This window comes from Bubalus kerabau, chromosome X (assembly GCF_029407905.1).
Source record: "Bubalus kerabau isolate K-KA32 ecotype Philippines breed swamp buffalo chromosome X, PCC_UOA_SB_1v2, whole genome shotgun sequence".
Lineage (NCBI taxonomy): Eukaryota > Metazoa > Chordata > Mammalia > Artiodactyla > Bovidae > Bubalus > Bubalus kerabau.
The window spans coordinates 156,221,429-156,234,382 of record NC_073647.1 but is presented as its reverse complement, the minus strand read 5'-3'; the positions used below and the strand labels follow the sequence as shown (position 1 = coordinate 156,234,382).

Sequence of the window (12,954 nt, the reverse complement as noted above, 5' to 3'; positions counted from 1 at the left end):
TCCTCTAGACTAGGAGGCTGTGGATGGGAGGAGGGATGAGCATTTAGGAACTGAGTCACTATAAGAAGGATGAATGAGGTAAAGTCTTCTGTGTAGACAATGCATGCAGAGCTAGTAGTGGGGCTAGTTCCAATATGACCATTCTCTTACCTCATTTACTAAGAGCAAACAAAAAACAAAATCCAGATTAGGATGAAAAGGATAAATGCAGCCAGGAAACCTACAAAAGCCTCAGATTCTTTTGTTTCCCTAAAGTCAGACTCATCTGGAAATTGACACGAGTCATTATTTGTTTTACTAAAAATAAGACGACAGAAACATGGATAATTTTTCCTTTATCAACAGACTAGCAGAACTGAAAATGCAAAATATTATAGTACAAAGAAGTACAATTTTGATGACACTTTTGTCCTGTTCCAGAGACTGTTCTACAATTAACTGGATCAGCAACAAAAACCCGGTCAAGAAAGGAAACCACACAGAAGCATCTGTTCTACATGAGTGCCTCTGTAAGAAGAGGCAGATGTTTTCCCCCATCACTGATTCCTGCTATCTTTGTTCCTGACCTGAAGTCCAGTTTAACGCTGACATCTCATTAATCTTCATAACCTGCAGTAAATTCACATCATTTCAGAGTGCAATTATTTTTAAAAATTATGACAAAATAATCAATTAATACTGAAATATTTCCAGCTGCTTATAATCCTTATGAAAAACCCCAAGTCTCTCTATAATCTTCTTCAAATGCTAGAAATTTTGCACACAAAAGCAAGAACCCACATGTTACTTTTATTGAAGTAAGGAGGAATAAAATGACAAAGTAATTAACATAATTAATCCCATATATTCTGTTTCTCATGGTTGACTAAAAATTAAAGAAAAACATTTGCTTTATTTAACGTGGGGAAAAAACCTGAAAAAAGTTTATTTTGTTCCAGGAGAGAATAACTATGGTTTTAGATGGCAACTATAAATAATTTGTTAAATTGATAATGGTTCATTGACTTTTCCTTAAGCATCTTCTTAAAACAGTTTGATTTTTTTAAAAAGTAATCAGCTTTTTGGTAGAAAAACAAAATTAATGTGAAAAAGAAAAAATGGAATCACTGATTCAAAAATACATATTGCTTGCTAAAAATCAAGGCTTATAACAAAAGGTAAATTTATGACTATTAAGCAATAACAAATATCCAAAGAATACCTTTCAGTAGGGGAAATATAGATATTCCTAACTAGAAAATATTTAATCAAATCTATTCTTCCTACTACTTTCAATCTCAGTTTCTAAACTCTCACAAGAGAAGAATGAAGCAATCCAGATTTTGTCTATCTACTCTCTCCTTAACCTCTTGCTATTTGGCATTAATGTATCATTTGACTTAGAGAAGTCATTAATAAATGGCATTGTTAAATGAAATGGATTTTCTCAGCCCTCAATCCTTATCATCATGGATCTTTTTATCATCATGGATCTTTTTATGAGATTTTTATACTATTAGTGAATGCCACTTTAAAAAATCTTTTTTCCTTGCTTGCAAGAGGTCTGCTCCTTCTCCTTTCAGTAAGATCATTTAAACACATCTTTCACTCTGCTCTGCTCTCCCTCTTGGAAGGTTCATATCATTTCAGTTTCATCCCAGGCACATGGAAGCCATTTCTGGAGTCAGATCAAGCCCTAGTTTTGCCACTTATTAGCTGCATAATCTTAGCTCTATTACACAGCCTCTCTCTGACTCAGTTTTCTCATTTATAAAGTAGGGATGGAGAGTCGGGGTTGTGGGGATTAAATGTAAACCATCAAATAGATTGCCTGCCTACCACATACGGTAGATGCTCAATATGTGGTATTTACTAATATTAGGTTTGGTACTCTGCTGACATTTTATTCTTTATTATGAAAGCCAAACTCATCTTTCCCTTCAAACTTATACACCCTTTCTAAGTTTTCCAGTCAGATAAAACGATACCAATGCTTTTCCAGTTCACCACCAATCCTTGGGATCACCTTTAATCCCTCCACAAGGACCCGCTACTCTGCAAAAGCTCTCTTCAGTGTCTTTCCTTTTTGGTTCCCTGGTGGCTCAGACGGTAAAGTGTCTACTTGCAGTGTGGGAGACCCGGGTTCGATCCCTGGGTCAGGAAGATCCCCTGGAGAAGGAAATGGCAACCCACTCCAGTACCCTTGCCTAGAAAATTCCATGGATGGAGGAGCCTGGTGGGCTACAGTCCATGGGGTCACAAAGAGTGGGACATGACTTAGCGACTTCACTTTCACTTTCTCTAATTTAAGTCAAGTTTATCATTTAATACTTACAGCCTGTACCCCAATACTGGATTATTCACAGCTTTTATAACTAGTTATTCAAGAGCATATACACCTACTACTTCAAAACAAACAAAAATTTCTCACAAGTCAACTTCAGCCATAGGAAATGAACTACATGAATCAGCACTTCCATGTCCTAGACTCGATTAGCATCAATCTCCAGCTCTCTCTGGGAGAAGGCAATGGCACCCCACTCCAGTACTTTTGCCTGGAAAATCCTGTGGACGGAGGAGCCTGGTAGGCTGCAGTCCAAGGGGTCACTAGAGTCGGACATGACTGAGCAACTTCACTTTCACTTTTCACTTTCATGTATTGGAGAAGGAAATGGCAACCTACTCCAGTGTCCTTGCCTGGAGAATCCCAGGGATGTGGAAGCCTGGTGGGCTGCCGTCTATGGGGTCGCACAGAATCAGACACGACTGAAGCAACTTAGCAGCAGTAGCAGCCAGCTCTCTCTATCCTCTCTCTTGCCTCAAGTTCTAATCACATCTCCCTATTTCAACTCCATTCCATTCTCCCCACTTTGTTATGAAGGTGACCTCCTGGGGCTTCTGTGAAGAAAAGTGTGCTCTAAAACATGCCTCCCCTCTCTTGGGCACTTTAAAGCAGACACACAAATAAAAAGAAGATAAGCAATGCACATTTGTATGGTAAAGGTCCAAGTCAGAACTTTTTCCAAATGCAAGTAAAATCATAAATCCCCATAAACAGCTTAACAGTCATTGCTGCTGCTGCTGCTAAGTCGCTTCAGTCGTGTCCGACTCTGCGTGACCCCATAGACGGCAGCCCACGAGGCTCCCCTGTCCCTGGGATTCTCCAGGCAAGAACACTGGAGTGGGTTGCCATTGCCTTCTCCAATGCAGGAAAGTGAAAAGTGAAAGTGAAGTCACTGAGTCTTGTCTGACTCTTAGCGACCCCATGGACTGCGGCCCACCAGGCAAGAGTGCTGGAGTGGGGTGCCATAGCCTTCTCCGAACAGTCATTGCTAAGAGTGTTCATATAAAGATAACAGAAGCTGTCAAAAAGAGAGTACAATTACATTTTTCTTTTTTAATTGGGTAGCATTTATTTCAGTAAATTAAGAACTGATCTTTGGCCTGGAAAAGCCCAATATCATATTATGTTCACAAAAGACAAGATATATCTGTTTATAAACATGACCTCTAAATTTCTTGCAACAGAACACAGATTAAAACAGTGACTTTCTTTCATACTTGTTGAAATACACCATACACTAGAAATTATTTAACTATACATACAACCATAGCCAAGCTTCTCAAAAAGAGATCCAATTTATGCACAAGCAATCATACATACCTGTGTAATCACAACCAACCTGATTTATACATTTTAATAAGCATTTTATTAAAAATTTTGAAAGTATGGAAAACATATGGGCATGATCACTTTACACATAATAGGCACCAAACAGAGGTTTATATCCTTTTTTAAAAAACTATACCGTGAGATTTCATAGATATTCATTTGTTTGATCTGAAAGGGTAAATCTTATCAGAAGCATCAAATCTTCTATTTTTGGATAGTCGGGGAAAGATGTGAAAGACTGATTATAGCTGAAAAAAGGGTATACTATAACAAGTCTAATGATGAAACAACTGCAAATTCTAGAAATTACTCTGAGATAGACACTAATTTATGCTTCAAATTTTCCATCCAGTGGTATATTTTTTGGTGCATGAAAGGAAGAAAGAACAATACTCAGAAAGCTGGTCTATGAGTCCCTCATTTAGTGAGGGGCAGTAAAAAGAAGTATTTTTTTTTTTAAGATGCAATCTCATTTGCAGCAATCTCACATGTGTGTTTTTTTAAAAAAATATGCACTTCTTCTAACTCTTCAGACAGACCATAAGACATACAAGAGCAAGAAAAATATGGGTTATTCATCCTTAGAGCTCAAAATGCCCTGCACATGGACAAAGGAATCAGAGCTCACATTCAGAGGCGGTTTCCTAAGAGCAGTGACACTAGTTCTCATCCAGTCTCACTCTGAGTCCATCTTGCCAGCACTAATAGTGTGCATATGAGAACCAGGTTCAGTTAACAAGCATGTCTTAACAAATGAGTAAACTAGATGAAAGTATAGGGAGAAAGGTCACAGGAAGAAGTGCAACAACTGAGAGAAAATACTGTTGGAAGATGTGCCATTATGTATCAGAAATCCCTGGGTTTTAAAATTCAAGGAGTAAGACTAAGAACTGAAGCTTCCCTTGGCTATGTTGTATCAACAGAGCCACAGTATATAAAAAGGGGTATTATGTTCATGAAAGACTCAAATTTAATTTGGACACTAATAACCCTGAGTAGTATCTATCCAAGAATATTTTTAAAGCTTCCTAAATTTAACTCAACACACCTCCCTAAAAGCATAGCACTTCACTAGACAGCTTTCTATTTGTTTAATTTCAAACTGCAGTGATATTTCTTAATTAGAAATTTAAGGGGCTAAATTTATTTTGACTATATTTATTATTTTAAATTCTTAGTCATCCTGAATCAAGAGCCAATAGTATTCAAAAAAATTTTTTTAAGATTTACTGGCAGAGGTCTTAAGATAACTATTATCAACATAACATAAATCAAATACCCAATTTCAAGAATAGAAAATTCTTTGAATTGAAGAGATATGTGATGTAAAATCCAAAATGCATCAGTTGTCACGAAGCCTTAAATTCAAAATGTTAAGTAATATTCTGTACAGTAGGAAAGAAAAAGCAAACATAAAAATTATGTCATTTTTATGTGCGTTGTCACAGATTTGAGAGTTTAAATGGCTCAGACTAAACTGCTAAGCTCATCTCAAACATGAATCATATCACTATAAAATACCAAAAAAATTTAAACCTTGGTCTTAACAAATTATGCACAAAATAGTATGAGGCCAGATATTAACATTCAGACTAGCTATGCCATAATAGAAAAATATTTAACCTAATGTTTGAAATTGTTACAGCTTCAACACTTGCCAGGTTAAAGGCAGTCTCTTTAACACCAGGTTAAAGGTGTTGCTCAATACAGCAACACCTGTGTAAACTTGAAATAACCTCCCTGAATAACTGGTGATTATTAACCATAGTCAAATAATCTATATAATAAGATTCACTTCAAGGCTGTTCAAGAGTGACCAACAACAGCTAAGAGTCATAATCATACACTATTACTTCAAGCCCTATTTCATAACCAAACACCCATCCACCACCCTTCAAAATCTGGATTCTGACCCTATAAGCAATCTTAAATTATTGGTTCTACAAGACAAATATTGACTGCATGAAACTCCTCCTTGCTCTTAAGTTCTTGACATAAATTAAATCTGCCACTACTTTGATTTCTTCTCTACTACCTTTTCTCTCTTCCCATTAGGCAGCTTTCCATCTATATATAGGTCAGTTGAAAAAAATAGCACATGAGTATAAAGAACTAATGACTATCTAATCATGATAAAGCTTACCCAAAGTAGTCTCTTTTTTCAGGTTTCCATATTAATTCTTCTTTAAGTATCACCATCATCATAGACAGACATTTTTAATTATATGCCCACATGCACAGAATACTACATTAGTTTCAAAAATGTTAAACATACACAGATATTTTCTTTTTAAAAACCATGTACTTGCCTTATGCCTGCATTTAAGTACAACTCCATAGGCTCCTATAATAAAAAGAAGTGAACAATTAGGGACACGTATACAAAGTACAGCTCTTGGAGAAATCAAAGTTCTATTATATTTACAGTGGCTATCAAAATATGGAATAACAGTGATTCCTAAAATGACAATATTCTGCAGTGATAATGGAATGAGCCATATACAAAGAAAGCATGAATATTTATCATATACTTTTTATAAACCAAGAGTATTAGCAACTCATTTCCCCAACAAGCATGTACTTTTTAATGTTTCTCTTTTGAAGAAAAATTTTTACTTCAGACGTTGAAAAATTTCTAGAGATGCAATTTGGACCTAATAACTTTAAGAGTAAATTAAAATTATCTCAAAAGATTCTAGGGAACTCAAAATTTAAAAGCTAATGGTTTCACAAGGGTAGGCTCAAGCATGGAGCCTATCAAATATGTTCTCTCTCCTACGAGACAATTAAATTCTCTTCTAGGATACTAGAATGTCTTCTCTGACTCGCAAAATAGTACAGGTCTCACGTCAGCATTCCAATTAATAACTAGTAGGAGTTGCTACATTTTTGCCATAAATACTAAGTTCAATGGCACCAGCATAAGTAGTCCAAGGATCTCTGACCATCTGTAGCTAAGCACTCCCACTTTATTTGGTATATTTCAAATGAGACACATCACTACCTTTTGGGTTACTTATCCTATTAATCAGCCAATAAACTATTTCCTTAAACCCAGAACACAGAGTTGACAGCAAGGAAATTGAGGCAAAAGTTATAATGTCAAAAAATCGAATTAGGAGAATCAAAATGTAATATACAATAACTGAAGTTGGTAGAAATGATTGACATTTACAGACAGGCAAAGCCTGTGTTTGCGTCTGAGAAGAGGACTTCAGGGAGATGAAATTGGAAAATGTGTCTGCAACAGAAACTGGGGAACCAGAATAAGTATCCTTCAACTGGTCGAGATGGATGAATCTTATTATCACAGTTAGGATGAAACCAGCCATTATAGCCATCCAATTCAACTCCACAATCACCAGGCAGTCATCCAATCCTCACTTAACTGCCCATGTTAGTTTTTCTATGGGGTGAAAATGCACTGTTTAGGCTGCAGGGATGTAGAGTTTGCTTAACAGCTTTTAATTTCCTTAATGTATATGTATTTCATAGCCAAGAAGCATCTGAGGTAGTTTACAAAGGAAAAAAAATAGCAATGATGGTTCTGACTACAACTTGAAACTAACATATTTTGATTTATATGTTAGTCTGGTATGTAGTTGTAGACCCTGAGGATGGGAAAGATTTAGGGCAGGAGGAGAAGGGGACGACAGAGGATGAAATGGTTGGATGGCATCATCAACTCAATGGACATGAGTCTGAGCAAACTCTAGGAGATGGTGAAGGACAGGGAAGCCTGGCGTGCTGCAGTCCAGAGGGTTACAAAGAGTCAGACATGACTGAGCAACTGAAAAACAACAATAACAACTGGTAGTTGTAGTTAATCTAAGCTAATCCCTGAGAAGAGGATCACCTATAGGCATACTAAGAAAAAGGTCATGATACAGAAAAACTTAGGCCCAGAATCTGAAACATTCCAACTTTGTTACATCCAAGGAGCTGACCTTCTCCAGTGAGTATTTTTACAGCATAAGTCTATGTAACATTTTTGAAAAACAGTAATAAATCAGGTATTATAAAATTAATAGTAAATAAGACATTGAGAATGAATTTTATCTACATAGTGAATACCAATGAAAAAGACAAAAAGGAGCTAAGTGAAGAAAGGATTCTTTTTTGTCTTCAAACTTCAGACCTTGAAGCAAATATGTAATGATTACACAATATTTTAATTGTTTCTACTTATTTGAAAAGGATTTAACAACTTAATATTAAAATCCAGAACAACTATGCTGTTGACATACGTAAATTGTAAAACTTCTTTTGAAATTCAAACTATACTTGAAAATTCTGAAATACCAATACTTTTGTAACATTGCTTTAAAGATATAAAGAAATCATAATTATAATAACTTATACTGTTAAAAGAATCATTTATCAAAATCTCCATAAAGTTATCTTTAAGAGCAAAAATTACAAAAAAAGGAAAAATTAGTAAGATTTATAAAAAAACAAATTACCATATTTTATCTAATTGATGATGTCATTGATTATAAATATTATTTTCTGTACTACTAGGAAAGAAAAAGTTCTGCCAATTAAACCATGACATGCTACTGATTGTAACATATATCCTGATTTCAGAGATGTTAAAATATGACCAAATCATGAGGCTCAGAATTTATAAAACGTGGTTTGTCATTCTCATTGACAAACAGAAGTCATTTATTCATTTATTTCTCATGCATTAAGTAAAATTTAACTTATATAAATTTTGAGTTAGTCAAAATAAGCCTAGCTGACATAATAGAATTTGAATTAATAACTTTTTTGGTGGTAGATATAATTGCACATTGGTCAAAACCTCAAAGAATGTTAAACTTACCTTCACCTACAACCCCAAGGATCTCAAATTTATTCATCACATTACCAATGTTAGGAATCTTCATGAAGACAAACTCCTCTTTAGATGTAAGCCACAGAACATGGCATCAAAAAAGAACTTCTAAGAAAGTTGTACAGTAAGTAGAACAAAAAATGTCCGAAGGAAGAAATATTCACAGGTTGGCAGGAACTTTCACATATTTGTCCTAATGTGAATTATTAAATGATTTCCTGAAAGAACAAACACAATTAAAAGTCATAAATTTTATTTCTCAGTACTCTAATAACCTATCCAAATCTTTTTGTACAGTTCTTTTAAAACCATGTTGTTTTATATGCTACTACTAACAATAATAGGAGGGAAGTACCCAAAATGAAACACAGTCAAAAAAATGTACTTAACTATATTTGAAATGAATACTCTAACTACACTGAACAAGCCCGGGCAGGGAAAAGAATTAACCCCAGGCAACTTTTGAAAGGGATTCCCAGGTGGCTTAGTGGTAAAGAATACACTGCCAAAGCAGGAGATGTGAGTTCGATTCCTGGGTTGGGAAGATCCCCTGGAGGAGGAAATGGCAATCCACTCCAGTATTCTTGCCAGAATTCCATGGACAGAGGCTTCTGGTGGACTACAGTCCATGGGGTCCCAGACTCAGACATTACTGAGTGAGTGAGCACACACACACAATTTCTGAAAACAGTATTTTAACTACATACTTTCCTTGAGTTAAAGAAATATAAACAAATATTATACTCAGTTATTTTTTACAGAGATATGAAACTTCTTTATGTATATTCTAGAATTAAGCAAATAAGTAAACATACTGTGGATAATGTGGGTTTCGTCTCATTCTCATAAAAGGAAGTTACAAATATGAAAATTGGGAAAGCTTGGAATTAAGAGTTAATCATGTAAGGTCAGTTATTAATATAGAGAGATAAAGAAATAGATATAAATGCGTACATAAATTACATATACACATGCTATGCTATGCTATGCTATGCTAAGTCACTTCAGTCGTGTCCGACTCTGTGCGACCCCATAGACGGCAGCCCACCAGGCTCCCCCGTCCCTGGGATTCTCCAGGCAAGAACACTGGAGTGGGTACATATACACATACATTCTTCCAAAAGGGTAAAACATGAATCTAACCATAGGCAGCAACAGACAAGCCCAAACTGAGGAATATTCTACTCAATAACTGGCCTGTATTCTTTAAAAATGTCTATGTCATGAAACATAAGAAACGACTAAGCAACTGTTCCAGAAAAGAAGACTGAGAGTCATGATAACTAAATATAATGCATGATCTTGGACTGGATGCTAGACAAGAAAAAAATTTTTTTGCTATAAAGCGTAAATGATAAAATTTAAAAGTCTATAGATTAGATAGTGAAGTGAAAGTTGCTCAGTCGTGTCCGACTCTTTGCGACCCCATGGACTATTTCCATGGAATTCTCCAGGCCAGAATACTGCAGTGGGTAGCCTTTCCCTTCTGCAGGGGATCTTTCCAACCCAGGGATGGAAGCCAGGTCTCCCACATTGCAGGCGAATTCTTTACCAGCTGAGCCACAAGGGAAGCCCACAGATTAGATAATATTGTATCAATTATAATTTTTTTTGACAATAGTAAGGTGGTTACATAAAACAATCCTCTTAAGAAATGACAAGATGAGTGGTGATCCAAAGGTACAAATTTCTGGTTATAAAATGAGCAAGTCCTAGGGATGCAATGTACAACATGGTGACTATAGTTAATAATACTCTACTGTATATTTGAAAGTGGCTAAGAGTAAATCTTGGGCTTCCCTGGTGGCTCAGAGGGTAAAGCATCTGCCTGTGATGCAGAAGACCCAGGTCCAATCCCTGGGTTGGAAAGATCCCCTGGAGAAGGAAATGGCAACCCACTCCAGTATTCTTGTCTGGAGAATGCAATGGACAGAGGAGCCTAGTGGCCTACAGTCCATGGGGTCACAAAGAGTCAGACACGACTGAGCGACTACACTAAGAGTAAATCTTAAGTGCTCTTCACAAGAAAGAATACATAACTATGTGTGGTGATGGACGGTAAGCAGACTTATGTGATCATTTTGTAATATATACAAATATGAAATCATTGTGTTGTACACTTGGAACCAATGTTATATGTCAATTAAATTTTGATAAAATAAATAAGGCACAGCCTAAATCTCTAGAACAGTCTAATAAAAAGTTTAATAGAAAAAAAATAAAAGGAGAATATCAAAGTTCTTAGAGATAATTTGCAAGTTAAACCAATTCAGAAAAAAAATATGTATGTAGATATAGAGAAAGAGAAACAGAAAGAATGATAAAGTAAATATTATAAAATGTTTACATTTGGGGGATCTGGATCAAGACTCCATGAAACAGGAAATTCTTTATATGATCTTTACAACTTTAAATCTGAAATTATTTTGAAATTTTTTTTGCTTAAAAAAAAAACTATACTATCTTTAACAAGAACAGTTGTATCAACATAAAGTATTGGTTTAAAAGGAAGAAATTTTCTTTGCTGCTTATGAAATCTGAAACTTAATACATTTGAGTACCCTATGTGATATAAAGTACTGACACAAAAAGTGGCTGTTTTATATCCTAATGGTAGGAATGTAAGTCTAAAGAGAAATATGTCCATAATTAAATGCCTTTTAAATGTTCATATCTTGATAAAAGTATCTGAAAAAACCTACAATATCATTCTTAAATGTGGAATATTTAGATATAGCCCCTTTAAAAATTAAGAACATGAAAAGAAATTCTGCTATTAATACTTATTAACATTACTATTAAACATTATCCTGGTGGGTCCCAGACAGCTCAGTAAGTAAAAAAATAAATAAATAAAGGAATAAACTATATAGGACTGGAAAGAGAAAACCAGATTTTACAGATATTATTGTTTATATAGAAAATGCAAAGGAATCTAAAAATTATCAGAATTATAAGTGTTAATGAGGCTAAATATAAACTCAGTATACAAATATCAACTGTATTTGTTGATACATCAAAAAGAAACAGAAAATGTAATTTTTAAAAATCATCTTTACAACAAAAAAGACACTTAGGACTTAACAAAAATGATACTTAAGACCTCTATTCAATATACATATGTATACATATATATGTGTATATACATATATACATATGTATACATGTATATACACATACATATATACGTGTGTATATATATACACACATATACATGAGCATATATATATCACATATATGTGTGTACTTGTGTGTATATATATGTAAAGTTTATTCAAACTCATTAAAGATGACCTAGATCAATGAAGTTTTTCCAATTTTAAGGCTAAAGGATATCAATTATCTCTATATTAATCTATACAGGCAATGCAATTTCAATCAGAATCCCAAGAGAGTTTTCTGAGGAATTACAGTAAGCTCATTCTAAAATATATATGGAAGCGCAGAATTCCAAGTACAGCCAACACTCTTCCAAATAAGAAAAATAAGAAGGCTCAGCCTTGAGAGGAGGATCTGGCAAGATACTCTCTACCAAATATACTGAGAATTAGAACTGAGCTATAAAAATTAAGACAGGGTGGCCTTGGCAGAGAGAGACAAAATAGCCAGTGGAACTGACATGAGAGCTTGGAAGTAGGCCACACTTTAACATCCCTATAGTCCACACTCACCTCTATGTTACTTCTCTGCTCAAAATCCTCCAGTGGCCTCCCATATCATTAAGAGTAAAAGTCAAAGGCCACATAAGCCATCAGGTCTTAATCTCCTCTCCTCTGATGTCATCTCTGACTCTTCTTCCCCTTGATTGTTCCACTCTAGTCACATTGACCTCCTTCCAGCTCAATACATAACAAAGTCACAGTGGTCCCTAATGCTAAATATTTGTCACTCTAACACTTTAGATCAGATTTTTTATTGTCTGACTTTTCATTCAATATTTACCAAAATCGTTTTTGAAAAAAGGCAAGAAAAAGCAAACACAACACTTATTTTAGAAAACAACTTTAATTCAATGGAATCACACATTTTTAAAGGATGACTGTGACATTTAGAGAAAATGATGTCACAATTTCAAATATTTTCAAGAAATAAACATTTGTTCTATTCATTTATTTATTAAACAAAAAAACTACTGACTGCCTAACATGATTCAGAGAAAGAGTAAATAAGACATGAGACAGTTGTGAACAAGATAGGCAAAATCCTTGCCCTCATGGTGCTTCACATTTTACTGAGGGAGGAAAAAATGCAAGATTATCATCAGATAATGATACATGTTATGAAAGGAGAAACAAGGAGCGATTACTCAAAGAGCCCCCTCTACAAAGGTGACATTTGAAGTGGAATATCACTAACAGGAAGGAGCCAACATATGAAGATCTAAGTCAGTCACTTTCCAGGTAAAAGATGTGCAGAGTGTTTCTGAGAATGAATCATTCTTTTCTACGGCTGATTTGGAAGA

At 35.0% G+C, this 12,954-nt stretch overlaps 1 protein-coding gene across 6 annotated transcripts in view; it reads right to left on the bottom strand.

Moving 5' to 3' along the window:
- Positions 1 to 12,954, bottom strand: part of CDKL5 (cyclin dependent kinase like 5) — a 182,121-nt gene that overhangs the window by 109,266 nt on the left and 59,901 nt on the right. For all 6 annotated transcript variants that reach the window (XM_055565127.1, XM_055565131.1, XM_055565132.1 and 3 more), the window contains 2 exons: positions 8,481 to 8,710; positions 5,962 to 5,996 (listed from right to left, as the gene is read on the bottom strand). In XM_055565127.1, the coding sequence (XP_055421102.1) occupies positions 5,962 to 5,996; positions 8,481 to 8,544 (99 nt within the window). In that variant the 5' untranslated portion in view covers positions 8,545 to 8,710. The remainder of the gene's footprint in view (positions 1 to 5,961; positions 5,997 to 8,480; positions 8,711 to 12,954) is intronic.